The 19,314-nt window shown below is 40.1% G+C and overlaps 1 protein-coding gene across 1 annotated transcript in view; it reads left to right on the top strand.

Moving 5' to 3' along the window:
- Positions 1-14,603, top strand: part of TMPRSS6 (transmembrane serine protease 6) — a 51,357-nt gene extending 36,754 nt beyond the window's left edge. Inside the window, exons 11-17 of the mRNA XM_089526754.1 lie at positions 1,479-1,577; positions 2,468-2,581; positions 4,079-4,195; positions 5,530-5,701; positions 8,989-9,260; positions 12,782-12,918; positions 13,323-14,603. Of these exons, the coding sequence (XP_089382880.1) occupies positions 1,479-1,577; positions 2,468-2,581; positions 4,079-4,195; positions 5,530-5,701; positions 8,989-9,260; positions 12,782-12,918; positions 13,323-13,484 (1,073 nt within the window). The 3' untranslated portion in view covers positions 13,485-14,603. The remainder of the gene's footprint in view (positions 1-1,478; positions 1,578-2,467; positions 2,582-4,078; positions 4,196-5,529; positions 5,702-8,988; positions 9,261-12,781; positions 12,919-13,322) is intronic.
- The last annotated feature ends 4,711 nt before the right edge of the window (positions 14,604-19,314 follow it).

Here is a 19,314-nt window from a genome sequence, read left to right as displayed (position 1 = left end):
CAAGAGTCTGGGCTTTTGGGAGAGGGAGCTGAAAAGCTCTGGAACAAGGTTTTGCAGTTTTTACCAGACTATCTGCTGAAATCTAAAGAAATGCACATTATCTCACATGTGGCCATCCATCTGCTTAGCATACATTTGAATGGCTGTGAATTTGTGGCAGAGGGAAAGTGAATAGATGTGAATAGATACGAATTTGTGCAGGAAAGTGAAGGCAATTAACTGTCAGTGTGAAGCACCATTTCTCATAGTACATTTATGTGTAGACCAGCACCAAGTTTCCTAATTCCACATTCAATGTTTCATGGATGAAATGTCTCAGCCATGCATGAAAATGTTTCATGGATGAAAGGCTTCTTAGATTTGATGAAACTCCTGCTAAAATAATCAAGGAAGGTAAATAGGAGGATATGAAAAAGTGGCCACCTTGCTTTTCACTCTTCTGTCCCAGAATTTTATAACTAATTTCTTTGATTTCAAAATATTTTGCCCCTTTCCTAGTGTATCCTGAGGGAGGAGATGCAGTCACATACAAACACAATTTTGCAGAATGCATGTAACCTTTGAATTAAATTTTGTTTGAGCATCCTAAATGCACTGGCCTGAATCTTTAGTGACACATATATGCTTTACATGTGTATATGTCCTATTCTGAATTGGGATGTTGCTGTTGTGTGCCTTCAAGACATTTCTGATTTATGATGACATTAAGGCAAATCTGTCATGGTGTTTTCCTGGCAAGATTTGTTCAAAAGGGGTTTGTCTTTGCTTTCTTTTCAGGCTGAGAAAGTGTGACTTGCCCAAGGTCACCCAATGGATTCCCATGACAGAGTGTAGCTTGAACCCTGGTTTACAGAGTATTAGTACAATGCTCAGACTGCTACATCATGTTGAATTTCTTAGAATAGGGTGCAAGAGGGGAGTTCTAGCTTCTTGCAGCCCATCCAAATCAGCTGCCACAATCTGTGGGGCCACTGCCTCAGTGTAGCCCAGCAGAGAGTGACAGAAATAACTGGGAAGTGGAGAGTACATCTCATCTACCTACCATTTGTTAGACAGAGGCTGCACTACAGAACTAATACAGTTCAACACCACCTTAACTGCCATGGTTCAAGGCTATGAAATTCTGGGATTTGTAGTTTTGTGAGATATTTAATCTTCTTTGTCAGAGAGCTCTTCTGTCACAACGAACTTCAAATCCCAAGATTCCATAGGAAGAAGCCATGACAGTTACAGCGGTTTCATCCTGGATTAATTCTGCAGTGTGGCAGCAGCCAGAGGCAAAGGAAGAATAGCCCATGCTGCCTGGTCAACTTTCTTGCTGCCACTACTCTTCCATGACCATTTATGGTCATATCAGTTGCCCCATGGGGCTTAGCAGCTCCCTAGTGGGAGTCAAAGCTGTGTGTACAGAATAGTTATGCTATCCACACACACACCATCTGTAATCTCAGCCACTACCATTCTTTTGTCTTGTTTAGCCTGCCCCAGAGAGTTCCTTTGCTCAGTTAATGGACTGTGTGTGCCAGCTTGTGATGGCATCCAGGATTGCCCCAATGGACTAGATGAGAGAAACTGTGGTGAGTGCTCACTCTTTATTTCCATTCCATCCTTCCACTCCATTGCCAGATGTATTGGTTTGCTAGCCCAACAGGGAACTCTAGAGTGAGAGAAACCTTCTCCAAAATTAATAAATTTCATACAGGAAGGGCTATTCCCATCCACTGGTTAATATATCTGAGAAACGTCCTCCAGCCACGTCTTCATTCCAAAACCAACAAGATATATTTATGAAATAATCCTGGAGGATGCTGACTGAACATCAGCAGAAACTCTAGATCTCTATCTCTTTAGGATGAGGGAAAGGGGTGTTCTCAGAGGTCCTGTGTCCTGAGGACACCTTCAAACAAAAGCTTGCCTTCCTAGAGCCCATCAAGTAGAAGACAGTTAACATTATATGTGTGTGTGTGTGTGTGTGTGTGTGCGCGCGCGTGCGTGTTATTGTTTGTATTACTATTTTTTGAGGTATTTTTAGACTGCCCCAGGGCTATTCAATAAATATTGATAGAAGACAGTCTGTAAAGCAGAAAGACACCAGGCCAATATATATATATATATATATATATATATATATATATATATATATGCGCACTTCTGGATCAATGCATTGGTCCTTCTAGCATTTTTACTACTGTCTTTGTGTTCTGATCAGAGAGAGAAAATATTGGGTGGATGGTACAAATATAATTTGTACACAATGTCAGCTATTCAGTGGGGCCACCAAAGTAACTACAAGAATGAGTGGACACTGATTTCAAACAAAATAGAAAAATGCAAGGCAAAGCAGTGAGCATTTCTTCTTAGAAAGTTATTAAAAACTACAAACTAATATCAAATGACCATCCCCTTCCATCCCCACAAATCTCCCTTCCCAATTATTCTTTTCTTCTTGTGCTTTGAAATTTGCCAGTCTGCCCAGGGAGATTCCAGTGTCAGGAAGACAGCACCTGCATTGAGTTCTCTAAGGTCTGTGATAAACATCTTGATTGCATCAATGGCAGTGATGAGGAAGAATGCAATGAAGGTTTGTTGTTGTTGTTGTTGTTGTTGTTGTTGTTCCTTCATGGTATGGGGACACAAAGCTATGCTTCACCAGAACACTGGCATCCAAAATAGATTGTCAGTGACATGTTTTTTCTCAACAATATGCTGGCTTCCAGTTAGCGTAGGCTGTGGATATATTTCTTTCTTAGCCTTATCTGGATTAAATATTTGTTTTCTTTATTAAGTGTATATTCCAATCTCTTCAAGAAAAATGACACTCAAATTAACCAAGGGCCAAAACACAGGCATAAAAAGCCAGCAGGCTTGCAGTCATGGAGTACAGATGACGCATGCCCCCAAGATGTCCAGAAGATGGCTTCAATCCACCTAGCTGGCCACACGTGGGCAGCTTCTATGTGCTCCAGTGGCACAGCGTTTACATGTTGCATACTGCCAGAGTGCCTTAAAGACAGCTTCCAGCCATGGTGGGTAGGAAAAACCACCTTTTTACAAGCAGTTGCCATGGCCCCAATCCACCCTTGCGGTGCTCTGTTTCGCCCCTAACTTCTCTTCCCTGCCAGTCAAGCTCTTTTTGCAGCAAATAGCAGCTTTGAGGAGGCAAAGAGGAAATTGGAGAAATGGCATTCAGTGGCAAAATGACACAGAGTGAAAAGATTAGCCTCTTCATTCGCACTGCAGTTCCAGTCTAGATTAGTGTACGTTCACTGTCCCCATACTACTACTTTTTTTGGAAGAGGTGATAATTTCTAAGGATGTCATTTCATGTATTTATTTTAAACCGTCTAATTTAACTTGCACTGTGGCTCTAGATTAACCATGATATCTCTGTATTAAGGATGTAAATACTTGCCTTTTTGTTTCAATAATGAGAAAAGTTATCTTGACATACTGAGACATCCTAAAGAATAAGCATAGAACCATTATGAGATTTTTCAGAATTTGGGGTTGGGTTTTTTTGTGAGGAAAATTCATTTAGGCAACAACAACAAAAAAAGCACAAATGCTTTTTGCACAAAAACCAGTTTTTTAATAATAATAATAATAATAATAATAATAATAATAAAACAGCAGCAGCATATTTTCAGAAAAGGTGCACAGAAAGCTCTGTACAAATGATTTTTTGCAGGAAAAAAAATGCCAAATGAAAAAAAATGGTTGGCCAAATAATATTCTTTCATGCAGGAATGAAATACAGTAAGTGGGGATTTACATCCTTATTCTGAACTACCTCTGTTATATATCTTTCCTGCCTCATCTACTTCAGTATTTCAGCCATTGTTGTTGTTGTTGTTGTTTTACTTTTGTCTTACCATAAAACTACCCATGATTGGAAAGGAAATGTTGATGGGGTTGATAGTCAGGGTTATTATTTGGTTCAAAGAGAGCTGTACCACATTGTTTTTCTGGAGCCACAGATCACTCCTCAGTGGATGTTTGTAGGCAGTTTAAATTGTGACAGTAGCAATACTCAAGGAACATCTCAATCCCTTCCACCCTCACAAATTTGTCATTCCAGGAGTTCCCTGTGGACTTTTCACTTACCAGTGTGCTGATGGGAGCTGTGTGAAGAAAGTGAACCCCCTGTGTGACTCGATTTCTGACTGCAAGGATCAGTCTGATGAAATGCTCTGTGGTAAGAGGTTAATGAGAAAAGATCTATTATATTTAACTAACAACAGCTGAACTAGGAGAACTCATTCTTCTTATAACAGGGCCAGACAATGATAATATGCTGCTTGAGGCAAAGGGCAAGATGGCAATCCCTCCATTCTGTGTAGAGTAGCAGCTGGATAGGTAGCTCCTTCTTAGAGTACCACATCTGAGTACAAGAAGTGGGACTGTTTTAGCGAAGGTTAATAAGTGGATTTAGACCAGAGTCTTATGGAACCTTACTAAGGACAAGCAACAGGGAAAACAGACCGGCAAAATGTGGCATGTTCCCTGCATCTTGGGGGCATGGCGTATGCACATATGCCCCCAAGTTGCCAGGAACATACTATGAAGCTGCCCTGCTGCCCACATGGTGGCAGTTTTTCTGCGCTCCAGCAGCACAGCATGTAAAGGAGCCCTTTTCCCAGTGCAAAAATGAACAGCTTTCTGCTGCTTCTTTTTGCACCAGGAAAACACCAGGCTGGGGCGTGGTGTGGTCTTGCTGCTGTGCTGTGGCATGCAGCGCCGTAATATCCCCAATCAGGCATTTTGGGGCCATCTGTTTTGGCCCCAGGTTTTATCTGGTGTAAGCTTTCTTAGACTGCAGTTCACTTTGCCAGATGCAATGCAATGAAATGAAGTTCATGAAAGTCTATGCCAGATAGAATTTTCTATTCTTCAATTGCCATAATACTCTTTGTTGTCCTTGCTGTGCATGTTTATATGGGAATAAGGCCCATCCTACTGAACTTTATAGTGTTTGCTTATTAGTAGAGAAGCATAAGTTTGGGCTGTTAAAATCTCAGACAGTAATAATGATGTCAGACAGATCTTAAGGGATGCAGCAGATGTACAGTAATTAAATGCCCAGCTTGGAGAAGACTCAAAATTCTTGATTCATGTTATGCTGAAGAGCCATCTTTTTTTTCTTATACAAATATTCTGTTGGTGCAGAAAGTCAAAGTAAAAAGTTTCCTCTGTCTTTTGGGAGGAAACAATACAGGACAAAGGAGCAGATAAAGAATTGAAAGTTGGCCTTAACATAGGAGAGATCTGCACCACTATAATTCCCATCATCCCCAGCCTGAGAAAGGATTAATTGCATCTGATCCAGTAATAAAGGAAAGCCTGAACTAGAGTTTTCTTTAGCCATAGCTTTTAAAAATAAGTTACTTCCATCACAAAGGACTCAAGAAAAAAAGATCATGGCGGACAATGAGATTTGTAATCCAATCCCATTTGTTGGGGGTATTAGGTTGGGGAAGGATGCATTAAACAATCATTCTGAATTATGGAGATTCCCTCTGTTTCCTTCAGAATGTGGAGAGCAGGAGGTCCCAACAAACCGGATTTTGGGTGGTACTCATTCTGCGGAAGGGGAGTGGCCATGGCAAGCTAGTCTGCAAGTTCGTGGGCACCACGTTTGTGGTGGAACTTTAATTGCAGATCGCTGGGTGATCGCTGCTGCTCACTGTTTCCAGGAAGACAGGTAAATGGAGGTGATGGAAAGTGGAGTTAAAGCACATTATAAATGAAACAATTTGAGTTGCTTACTTGGATAATCCCTACATCTAAATCCAATGTGTGTTTTTGTCCATTTTAGGAAGGTATCATTCTGTCCAATCTGGTTTAAATGTGGAGTTTGGATTGTGTAGCAATATTTAGGGTGGGGAGAAAACAAATGCATTTGCAGAGCTCCAAAAGAATAGGCAGTAACTTGGGAAATGAGACTCAGGATGTATCTACACTGCACAGTTATAGCAGTTTGATACCACTTTAGTTGCCATGGCTCCATACTATGGAAGTTTGAGATATGAAAGTACTTAATCTAATTCCCCAAATTACATCATTGGAGTTCTCTGGCACTAAATAACAGCACTGGAGATTTCCCGCACATAGTTTCATAAGCACCTCCTGGAACTACAAATCCTAGGATTCCTTGGGAAAGATCCATGAAGATTAATGTGAAATCAAAGTGCTATAATTGTGTAACATGGATATATTCTTAGTGTAGGTAAAGTGGGACCAAAAAAGCCCATTTTCATAAAGGCTAGTTCCTGTTAGTGACATAAACTGGCATAGGTCCAACTTAACCCTGAGTATGTCTTTGGTTGGTAATTGCAGAGATTGGTGTTCTCTACCAATGTCTGCAATGACCAAAGCCCTCCCCACTTACCCTACTCTCCTTGATGTTGCATAGCTAGTAGAGAATGGAGGAGGTTAGAGAATGTCTATGGTCCCATAGCCAGGCACAGATCAGTGAAATCATCCACTGAAACTTCTGGAGAACACCAGCAGATCTCACTGATGTCCTCAGATGTCCTCAGTTGCTATGGGGGCATAGTGAACACTTCTTAGATCCCCTCCAACAGTAATAGAATAGCTATGAATGAATGAGTGGCTATAATACCAAAATGGTGAGTCCTGGAGGTGGTGATAGGGGAGCTATAGCAGAGTCCCAAATGCAGAACCATTTTGGCTCTTGGCCATTGGTTGATTCATGAGATCAAAGCTGGTAGCAACTGACTTTGGGGTAGTGATAGATAGTTCAATGAAAATTTTGACCCAGTGAGTGGCTACTGTTTTTTTAAAAAAACAGATGTTGAGAGTAATTAGAAAGAGAATTGAAAATGAAATGGTCAGTAACATACTGCCCTTGTAGAAATCTATGGTGTGGCTCCATCTGTAACACTGTGTAGCTCCTAAAAACAGATATTGTTGAACTGGAAAAGGTGTAGAAAAGGGCAACTAAACAATCATGAGACTGAAGCATCTTCCCTATGAGGAAAATTGCAACATTGGTGTCTCTTTTGTTTAGGAAAAAGCAAGTAAAGGGAGACGTCATAGAGGTTTACAAAGTATGCAAGGTACAGAGAAATAGAGAGGTTTACGAAGTATGCAAGGTGTAGAGAAATAGAGAGAAGCATTTCTCACTCTCATAATACTAGCCAGGCTCATCTTTTGATGATGGATAGTGAGTCATTCAGGACCAATAAAAGGAAGCACTATTTTACACACTTTATACTTAAACTGTAGAACTCACTGGCACAAAAGTTAATTGTGGCTTGCAATTTAGGCTGCATCTGCATTGCAGAAATAATCCAGTCTGTCACAATTTTTAACTACCATAGCTCAATGCTATGAAATTCTGGGAATTGTAGTTTTATGAGACATTTAGCCTTCTCTGCAAGAGAGCTCTGGTGCCACAACAAACTGCAAACTCCCAAAATTCCATAGGATTGAGCTATCAGACTTGATTATTTCTGCAGTGCAGATGCAGCCTTAGATGGCTTTGAAAAGGGATTGGAACATTTCATGGGGGTGGGGTCATCACTGGCTACTGGTCAAGATGGCCATATATGACCTCTATGATCAGAGGAAATATGCCCCTCTGGTAACCATGCAAGATGGAGAGTGCAGCTGCACTTGTGTCCTGCTGGTGAGCTTACCATGGGTCAGTGATTGGTCATTGCACGAATGGAATGTTGCACTAGACAGGCCTTTGGTCTGGTCCAACATGGCCTTTCTTATTTTCTAATGTTCTCCATTTCTCATTACTCTTAACGTGGTTTCCTCACACTTACACATCAGCTTGCCCATTTTTGTGAAGTTTACATGAACATTGGCACACACTTTATGTGCATTTTCCTATTTTTAGGCATTTTTGGATAGCTTTTGCATATTTTGCAAGACATTTCCCCTAATAGGATACATTTTATATTGTTTTCACTAACATACGTTTTGTGTGCACTTCCCCAATGTCTGCATATACTGCATTTAATTCACTTAAAAAATGAGATTGGATAATAGAATTTTCAAATTGGTTCAGTAAGTGTGAATAAGGTAGCTTCACATCAAAATGCAAACCAAACCAATTTATCCTCCACACTTGATCTGTGATACTAAATTATCATGAGCTTTCAATGTCCCCAGAGACAATCCTCTCAGCTAAAATAGCAATAGCACATTACATTTCTATATCACTTCATAGTGAACTCAGCACTCTCTAAGCAGTTTACAGTGTGTTAGCCAATTGCCCCCAACAAGCTGGTATTCATTTTACTGACCTATGAAAGGATGGAGGGATACGTCAAGGAGAATCCCCCACAAAAGAACTTATAATTACTATATCCAGCAGATGGAGGCTTGCCATTAAGAGGGAAGGAGCTGAGCTGTACAACAGAAGGTCTCAGATTCAGCCTATGACATTTGCACTGAAAATGACATAAAATCAGCTGATAAAAATGACCTCTCTACCCCAATGAACCACTACCAGCTCACAGAATCCTCCACTCTACCTGGCCAGCACCCAACCTGCCTAAGAAATTCTGGTAGCTGTAGTTCACAAAAGTAACTTTTTCAGCACACAAGAATAGACTAAATGGACAATTAGTCTGACCTAGTATAAGTCAGTTTTCTCAATCCAGCTCCCACTAAGCAGTGAGAGCCAGGTTCAGCCCCAAACATTTTTTGCAAAAAATGGCACCCCTGCCAATTCCAGGTGCAAAAGGCAAATAGATTGGCACTTGAATCTTTGTTTAGCACAGACAGTGGGCACTACCTTTCTCAGCATCTGAAGGCAGCAGGCTAGCTTGGGAGACAAAGAGCTGGCTGTATGGCACACAACTGCCTCCTCCAACTTTCTGCCAGTGTCTGCCATTTGAAAAGACTGCCTCATTATGCCTAATGGTAAGACCAGCCCTTATGAGAGTCAGAGAAAGGGAGCAGCATATGAAATCTTGCTGAGACATTTTCAAATCCCTGTTTCTCTTCTAGCCAGGCTTCTCCTACTGTCTGGACTGTCTATCTTGGCAAGCAATTTCTGAATGTCAGCAGCCCCAATGAGGTCTCCTTCAAAGTGAGCCGCATTCTGCAGCACCCCTACTATGAAGAAGATAGCCATGACTATGATGTGGCACTACTGCAGCTTGACCATCCAGTTATCTTTTCTGCCTTCATCCATCCCATCTGTCTACCTGCCAGCTCCCATCTGTTTGAACCTGGCCTTCTGTGCTGGATCAGTGGCTGGGGGGCAGTCAAGGAAGGAGGTATTTGCAGCACTGTGGGTCTCATTTTTGTTAAGAGATCATTTCAGAAGAATCTTAACAGATGTTGTGTACTTGGAAGTGATCATGAGGAAGCCTCAGCTTTGCAGAGAAGGGTGTAGATAATATCCTAGTCAAATATTTCATTCAGATTTCCAATTCCCATTAGTTAATATCTTATGAGAAGGGTCAAGGTGGAATAACAAACTAAAATTCAGTGTCATTAAAATCTATTTTACAGCAAAGTTCTCTAAAGCGCCCCTTAGTGGATCATTTGCATAACATCGGGCAGAAGTCATGTATTGGTCAAACAGACAGACATCAGACTTGTTTACTGGGTTGTAGCTATAGGGATACAAAATGAGAGCATTGCCTACCAAAAGAAGAATTCTGCCCTTAATGAAATTTTGCTTCTCCCTCTAAATATCCAAATTTCAGATGGTGAGATGTTGAAAGTCAATCATGTCTAGATCTCTGATATTTTCTGCATTCACATTCTGTTTCTCATTTTGCCTTTCAATGCCCAAACTGTATTACTTAAAGATCAGCTGAAGGTGTAACTTACTACAGTGCTAGAAATTTGAGAACTGAAAGATTTAATTGGGGGACAGAATTCTCTTTGGGGAACAATGATCTAATTTTGCTCCCCCAGCTGTACCCAGGCTTGTTCAGTTCATTTGTTTTCTACTACCATTCCAAGAGCCACCATCCAGAGGCAGATACAAATGGCTGACATTTCTATTTAACAACTATGGTGTCTCTGGTACACAATAAGCCCAGGAATTCATTAGCTACACCAGAGGTGAAGTATGCTTTCATGCAAAAGTCCACTTCTGACTATCCCAAATTTTCTTTTATTTCACCTGCCCGATTTTGTTTGAGAAAGTCATTTTGTCATTAAACAGAGAGGAGTCAGAAGCCCTTCTTGAGTGATTGTATGTCAGCCAGAACTGGATCTCAATCTCCTTTTTGCTTTGAAATATCAAACTAATGAAAAACTTGGTCACCTGAACACATTACTTCAGGGGTGCAGCAAATAAATGTGGGAAAACTTGCACTGCTCTGCAGGGAAACTCTTGATTTCAATGTAGGGAGGAGGATCTGAGATCAGAATCCTTTACAAATGCCATGCATCTCAAAAGTGAAGCCTTTTGGCTTATGAAATTCAAAAGCCTCTAGAAGATGGGGAGAAATAAAATGGGCAGTTCATTTTTTCTCCTTTTCTAATATATTTAAGAAAGGCTGGAAAGGACTGTCTTACTAATATAAAATATACAACATGTTCACATATTTCAGGTTAAAAACAGAGCTTGGAAAATGTGAAGTTGAAGGCTTTCACGGCTGGCATATAGAGCTTGGAAGAGTTATTTTTCTGGATCATAATTCCTCAAATTGCTTAGGTACCATCTAGAAAATCAGCGTTTTTAGAATGTTAAAATGAACTTCATACATAGTAGCTTATAAAGGACATTGTGAACATAAATATATTTGTTGCAACTCTACAGCAGAGGAAGGTGAACCTCAGGCTTGCTGAAGTGATTTTGCTTTGGCTTCTGATTTTTGTAGCCCTATCCCAACTCCAACTTAAGTCTGGGGCAAATGGAGAATACACTTAAATATTCATGTGTTATACATGTAAATTAATGAGGTGGGAGATAGGTTCAGTTCTGGTTCCTTTCCATGTTGCTTTTCTTATGTCAAGATGAATTTTGGGGAAAGGAGAGTTTCTTTGATCCATGGAGGTTCTCCACATAATCTAGAATCTCATTTTACATGGTTCCAGATTCTGGTGAAAGCCTCCATGGAAGTGTAGTGATGCATCTATTTCCTTATTTTGTTCTTTATGTAGGAACAAAAAAGTTCAAAGTTTTTCTACTTGGGTAAGATTATAAGAGTTTTTGCAAAATTTTGAATATTTTTTCCATACTTCAGCTCTATTTTATAAAAAAAATATTTTCCACAAAATCTTTTTTGTGAAACCCCCCCCCCCAAAATAGTGTGCAGATCCTATGTTGCTGACTAACAGTGAAATCCTAACCCAGCAAGTGAGCCAAAAGCTTTTATTAGGCTGGCTGAAGCTGTGCTATATCAAAATCCTGGTCCTTCTAGGATACGTGTGGTTCTGTCAGATGGACTGGGACCCCAATATTTTATTTTGAGGGATGTCACATTGGTTTGCATGTGCTGGGAATAATTTAGACCAACCCTAACCTTGGCCTAACTTTGTGCTTGTGTTTCTGGGCTGAGTGAGGTTTGGATGTGGTATAATTCAACTTCTCCCCTGCTCCACCCCTGCACCACCACATTTTAACTCTTTAGCCAACTGATCTCAAACCATGTGCTAGCTGATCTCTCAGATAGCTGACATTTGAGATCAGGCAGTACAAAGGAGTTGGTTATGCCAGCATAAAGGAAGTTCATCTTGCCTAAGGCCAGTTCAGGCAGCACAAGTGCCTTATATCTCATCCTAACCCAATCCTGCTGGCCTATCTTTGAGTAAGGATTGCACAGTTAGTTGGAAATACATAACTAAGTATCATCTCCTGCTCAGTCCCCCAAACCTACCTTAACAGCCAGCAGCTGCACTGATGGAGGTCTGTTCAGATGTCAGTTGTGGTGCAAGGAGAATGAGATTTGCAGCCCCCTCCTGCCGGCAATCTGCAGTATGACAAAAAAAATGTGACAGGTATAGAAATTCTTATCATTTCAGCCTCATTCACTGGCAGGAAGGGGCTGGAAACATCTTCCTTGTGTCTCCTTATCACCAACAAAACAGACCTACATCACCTGGTATGGCTCCCTAGAGTTTAAGTAGGATTCAGAATGGCAGTTATAGTGCCATGATCGTGAATATGTAATATAAAACTGAACATGGAGCAGTTATAGATATGTAACTCTAGAGTACAAATCCATAATTGCATTATCATATGTCAGTATATTTTGTACAAAGTGCATACCTTTCTGCTCAAGAAGCATTTTTCTCCAAAATCCAAGTTTTTCCAAAAATCATTAATTTACAAAAAGTCTTAAATTATGGAAATTTGGCAGATTTGGTAGACACCCTTTCTTGGACAGGATGTCTCATTGTTTCAAGACTCCATTTCTTATCACAAAAGAAAAAAATGAGAGTAATACTTTTTTTTGCATCCTTATACTCTTTTTCACAATGGAATTCTAATCTTCACAGAATTTCTCTACACATGAGCACAGGGATGAAAGTGACACTGGAGGAGGGCAGGATTGAAGCACTCCTCTTCTTCATATGTATGCTATAGACACTTTCCCTAACACTTGAACAGGACATAAAGAATTTAAGGATTTCAAAGGAATGAATTTACTTGGAGTGATGAGACTCACCAGATAAGTCCATCTGAAAATCTTCAGCGCGATCGCACAATTATGCCAGGAGTATGCCTTTATACTCCCAGCTTTTTCTCCTGTCTGAAAATCTCCAAATAGAAAAAGATATCCTCTTTCTTTCCTTTGTCTTGCTAACCTTGTACCCATTCACTCCCCCTGCACAGGCCATACTAGTAAGATCTTGCAAAAAGCAGATGTTCAGCTAATACAACAAGACATTTGCAATGAGGCCTATCACTACCAGGTCACACCGAGAATGCTTTGCGCTGGCTACCATGATGGCAATAAGGACTCTTGTCAGGTAAATTTGAGCATTGGTTTCTACTTTATGGAAAAGCTTTCAGTTTGGCCACCATATTGCATCCTCCACAATCTCTGGGTAAAGTATTGTTCTAGAAATGGGGGCGGAGAGGGAATAGCAACTGCTTACAAGGTAAAAAATATTGTGGAGAATATTCCGAGAAAATTCTGCCAAGTGGCCTTTTTATTCTACAGGGGTAAGAAAAAGAAAAATTTCACATGTATTTTCCTCAAAAACATCTTCTGTGAAATTTTGGCCCCATTATAAGCTTATTTACATGCAAGTCATTACTCAGTGTGAGTAACAAAACACATTGCTTCCATCTGCTGCTACCTCCTACTCATTCACCAGCAGAAGTTTGTTTTCCCCCTCAAACTGATAGTTATTTTATTTGATTTTAATAGGGCGACTCTGGAGGACCTCTTGCTTGTCAGGAATCCAGTGGCAAGTGGTTTCTAGCTGGTGTGGTAAGCTGGGGAATGGGATGTGGTCGTCCCAACCACTATGGAGTCTATACCAGAATCACCAGTGTGATGGAATGGATGAAGCAAACAATGTTCAGCTGAGAAGTACCTGGCCCTCTTTCTGTCTTTGCGAGATGCCGCAGACTGACCAGAGGAGCCACCTCCAGCCCTCACCCTACTTTTCCAGTGTTTGAAGCTGTAGGGATACCCCATACAAAATCCTACCTGATATTCAGGCACTGATTGAATCTTGTTCATATGTATTAACAGAAGGAACTTTAAAAGACCATTAATGGAAGGTGAGACAGATTTTTCAAATCAAAAAATGTGGATTTTACAATGAAAAACAATGAGATGTACCATTCTCTGTCTCTATGGTGCAATTTGAAGATAGTCCAACACAGATAATCACAAGGTTTCAGTCAGTAAATTACAATAAGGCAGTGAAGGTGTGGATTGCAACTGGAATCCCTTCTAACCTTCTTTACACATTTTAAAACTTCATTTCTAGGGTTTTCAGGATTATCAGGTACACTGAAAATAGGGAGAAGCTGTCAGCAGGAGTGGGCTGGGATATAAGATGAATACCATGTCGGATGTATGACACACATTATTCTGGTGCTGAATTATCAGAAGAAAAAAATGTCCTATGTAATGGAGCTTTTATTGCCCCAAAACATCCCCCAGTAATCACTGACTGTTGAGGATCCCCACATGCTTCTGTTTGTCTGTAGGGACAGTCATCTGCCTTGCATCCACACCCAGCAGCAGCCCATCCACAGCAATTCTGCCCCATGTTTTTGACTCTCCTGTCCCACAGAATCTGGAAAAAGGTAATGGATACACTTTCCTTAGAAGCTGCCACAACTTTGAGGTTGTGCATAAACCATTATTTTAGAGTACCAAATGCCTTTTTGCCACATGTTATCAGGATATCTGCATGTATATTAGGAGCCTACATCCACTCCAGATAATTAGTCTAAAATATCTACATGTCATGGATAAAAAATTCATATCAAACTACTAACACCATCACACTATAAACAGTACTATAGTGGGCCCTTCATATCTGCTGGGGTTTGGTTCTAGGACCCCATGTGGATAGCAAAATCCATGGATGCTCAAGTCCCATTAAATGCAGTGGCATAGTAAAATAGTTATATAAAGTGGCAAAATCAAGGTTTGCTTTTTGGAAAGTATATTTTTAAATATACAGTTGGCCCTTCTTATACACTGATTTTTTATACATGGATTCAAGCATCCACGGTTTGAAAATGTTCCAAAAAGTATACCTTTCAAATATCAAACCTTGATTTTCCATTTTTTATAAGGGACAGCATTTTGCTCTGTCATTATATTTAATGGGACTTGAGCATAAACGGATTTTATTTTACACGGGGATCTTGGAACCAAACCCCAGTATATAACAAGGGTCCACTGTATTTTCAACCAACAGATAGTTGAATGTGTGGATAAAGTTGAATCTGTGGATAAAGAATTCATGGATATGGAGGGCTGACTGTATATATAAAATACACCATCCGTGCCTGGAAATGTCACCATCTATTTCTATGAGTAACAGTGTCCTCCTATGCACATTTAGTCTAACCCAAGTGTCCATGTGTTCAGCAGAACGTACTTCCACATAAATGTGGCTAGACTGGCAAAGTAATTGTGTGCAAATCTGGTGAAGAAATGGCTGGTTCTGATTCAGCTGTACCATATGATGCCTACAATAATTGTAAAGTAAGTCCTTCATATTAGGAATCTATGCTACAAATTTAAATCAGTTTCAAGTGTGTGAAACTGGTTCACTTCCCAATATGAATTCCAGAGAAAGCAACCAAAGTCAAGTAGTTCTAGGCACAGTATTAGGGTAGTGATAATGGATGGTGCCTGTGTGTCAGTGGGGTGATGAATCCATTCTGGGTTGTAATCTGAATAAGGGAACTAACTAAGGTCCTGAACCCTATCCCCAGAATAGATTCAGCACCTTGGAATAGATTGAGAACCAAACTATAAAGTTTGGACTAAAACCTGGAGCAGATTCATCACCTCACTGAAACAAGAGCCAACAGCCATCATTGAGCAAGCATCTATAAAGAATCCCAATTCCCTTACAAAACTGCACTTTTCAGGGCTTTAGGACAGAAACCAAGGCACTGAAACATATTAAACAATTGTCCAAATGTCCAGTGACAGAAGAGTTTTCAGCTGTCCATGGTGACAATCTTAAACTGTCATGGCTGAGCCTTCTGCTAGCAAGAGGAGGCTAATTCACTTGATTCACAGCAAAAATGAAGTTCAATTTTAAAAAAATTGTAGAAATGTGGTTTGCAGTCTTCAGAAAAACTGTAGGGGTTTTTCCCCCTTACCATTCCAACCATCCATCTATTCTGACATCCAGTGTGAACAAAATTAGGACTTTCTCTTATTTCACATGAAGTCCTTAATGGCACCAAAATAGTGCTTCAGAGGGTTTGTCTGATCTGTGGAGGAGGTTTTTGGGTGCCCATCATGCCACAGGAAGGATGAAAATTATCATTTCTAGAGGAAATGGCATTTTCATTGGATCTTGTCCAGAATTTGTTCTAGAATAGGTTCAACACACATTCAGGAACCAATCAGATATACTTCAAATGTAAAAATAGCCCAGGATGTTGTAGATAAGCAACAGAATAAATATCCACAACATATATGGACCTACTCTGAAAGGGGATCACAAAAACAAAAGCACCAGTGGTATTAGAGAAGAACTGATACAAATAGCCTAATGTCTCATGAACTCAAAAGCTTGTTCGTATTATGTGCACTCTTGATATCTTATAAGGGATGGGGATAAATTCATTTGGTTGACATTTCAGTGTGCCTACCTAATTTCATACCAACCGTAACTCAGTTGTTCTTCAAAGTTCACAGACATCAGAATTTTGTAATGGAGTTCTCAAATTTAAGAAGTATACCAAAACTTGTATATTAAGGGGGGATGCACATAAAAATACATACATTAATGACAATGATGCTTAGAAATGTATTATGTTAGGAAATGTGTCTGCAAGAAAATATGTATATTAGGATTTTTTTTAATATAAAATCCTTCCATAGAAGAAAGGCACACAAAATTTTCATGTTAATATGGGGGGGGGGGGTGTTTGGGTATTAAATTTCAAGATGAACCAAATTTAAGATAGGGGAAATATGGAGAAATGGGAGAAATTAAAATTCATAGATTTGACCATCTCCAAGAAGTGAACCCGCCTCATGTTCTATTTGAATTTTGTGAGTTAGTAGCAAATGCATCCAGGTGCTTGCCCTGATCCAAATGTTGGTCACTAAGTAAACATATTAAAACAGTGAAGCTTACATATGTGTGGACTTATCAAATTCCCACCAGATTCATTGAGTCTACTTCAGGTGGAACTAACAATTTGATTTAAGCATATTTATTACTCCTCATTCCAAATCAATAACTATAACTTGATTATTGTTAGGAGGGAGATTATTGTTAGTGCCTTAGTGAAACACATAGGTATTCTGATATTCCTAGAATTGAACAGTTGCCTGTTAATTCACAAGGGCCTGTGTTCATATTGTAGGTTTTCTCTGAACAACATGGAACTCCACCATAAAATTATTCTAATCAACATACAACTTCCAGTCAGAAAAGAGTAGTTCTGCGTCATCAAAGGCTTGTGGACTCAGATTTCATGTCAGACTATGTCTTCTGATCCAGATAAAATTGCTCAGCCAGTTCAAGTAAAGAACATTAAAAAAAGTGTGTGTATAGAAGATAAAAGCAACCCCCTCCATCTCCTTCCCAGCAATGCCATTAACAAATCTCCTATTAGTAGTAGCCTCACCACCAAATGAAATCTCAAGAAAGAAGGTTCTCTTTATCTCAAATAGGGATGTGTGAAGCTTTTGAGTAAAGAACATGCATTTAGAAATCCAGGCTCCATGCCTGCATATGTTAGTCATTCCTATCATACAATACAATCAGTTACAGGGTTTGTCTCCTGAGCAAATAAAATGGAAACAGAGTAGCTTTTTGGAATGAACCTCTTTTCCAACCCACCCTTCCATCTTCATCAAAGAATATCTAGTTTGCATTGCCAAGTAATTTTCAGTGAAATTTATTCAGGAGTTCTTGACATCCTCAGGCATAATTTTACAGCTACTTTCTCCCTAAGAGAATTATTGTTATCCCCTTCCTCCCTAAAACTGTTTGGCTTTCTATTAGAAGTCAATTGTTTTGCTTATTCATAGATCCTTCAGGAGATGTCCTTTTCTTATCTCCATTTGTTGAAAGTGAGCTCGTTTATTGATAGCTGGAGTGTGTGTCAAGTGTATTCAAGCCTATCAAGGGACAAAATATTATCCAGTATTACAGTGAAGATGTTAAACCTCCTTCAGCCTGACAACTGGATTTCATTTCATTGAGGTTCTCAGTGGTTGCATTCCATTGGTGGCCAGAGCTAAAAACAAAGGTGGGAACAAAAATACCCAGGTATGTCAGCTTAAAGCCCATACTAGAAGCAGCATAACATTTTAGAGGTGGGGAGGGACCTGCACAACAGTTCAGAAATCTGAAATGAAGGTGTCATAGGTTAGAGGATGTAGACATTTGGGGAGCTGTGCTGGTCATATTGGGACCCCAGAAGGGCTGAATTCAGCCAATGGCTTCTTGTTCTTCACTCCAGCATTAGAATGTGTCTATTGCAGAAATGGAAAAATTTAATTGGGAAAGAGGTGAAAAAATTCTGAACAGCCATACAGAACACCTTCACCCTGCAACAGTGGGTGGGAAATCAGGCCAGGACTCATGCCCAGTGATGAAATATTGACACGGTATTCACACTCACTTTTGTCCTTTAGAGACTGGCCTAGGTCGCATGTTGAAAAGTATGTTGCTCAATCTGGGGGAGTTAAAAGAGCCATGGCTTCTCCTTCCCTATCCCTCAGCAGTGATGTCACTCCCTTCTGTCCATTACATGTAATGTGGTAAACATGAAAACCCTGATTAATTACAGCCAGTGTGAAAAGTGATTTGGTGCCAATACAAACTGCAGACCCTTTGCCTTGTCTCACACTGGAGAGATTAAAAAAACAAAGATGCAATATAGTTCAGCTTGAATCCTCAGCCCCTCAGAGAAGTGCAGTGCATTGCACAGCAAATCCTGGGTGCAGTATAGCAAGGATGGGAATCACACAACCCAGATGTTGTTCAGCTACAGCTCTCAGCACTAGTCATATGCTGGCTAGGGCTTCTGGGACTTGCAGTCCAATGATCTCTAGAGAGTTACATCATACCTACCCATGTGACAGAGATCCAGGTGTAAAATAGGCAAACAAATGCCTTGGTTCAAAAGGATGTTCTTTTCCCTGTCATCTTAACAAGGAATACTGGATTGAAGATCTGTAACAGCAGCAGCAGCAGTTTGAACAGACTGACCACCAACAGACTGTCAACAAGTAAGCACCCCAGACTGCTTCTTCCCACAGGGGAAGAAGCTGGGGTTTTTTCTACACAGAGTGCTTACACTGTTCTTTGCAACTGGAAAAACCTGCAAAAATAAATCAGCAAAAAAGGAGACCATTCTGGGAAAAGATGTTTCCTTCCTCCCTCCCAATGAAAGATTTGGCAGTGTGAAAACAATACAACAAAATATAGAAACTGGTTTAAGAGTAGTGGCTGTTAAGTCCACATAAGAGTCTGGGAAATGTAACTGACAAAAGATACAGGAAACCTCATGTTAAAATTCTGAAGATCCTACCCAAAACTACACCCACCTGCTGGGGTCAGCTTAGTTAGAAACCATGGTTAACATGCTCAAAAGTGGTTTAAATTGCATTGTGCAGACTCACCTTTGCCTAGGCTGTCAGACTTCCTTGCACTCAACAAACGTGGGTCTGGGTGCCAGTGAACAGAAGA

Source organism: Sceloporus occidentalis, unplaced genomic scaffold (genome assembly GCF_023333645.1).
Source record: "Sceloporus occidentalis isolate IW3139 unplaced genomic scaffold, rSceOcc1.0.p SCAF_5, whole genome shotgun sequence".
NCBI lineage: Eukaryota > Metazoa > Chordata > Lepidosauria > Squamata > Phrynosomatidae > Sceloporus > Sceloporus occidentalis.
The sequence above is the reverse complement of the archived record's forward strand: the minus strand, read 5'-3'. Positions and strand labels throughout refer to the sequence as shown.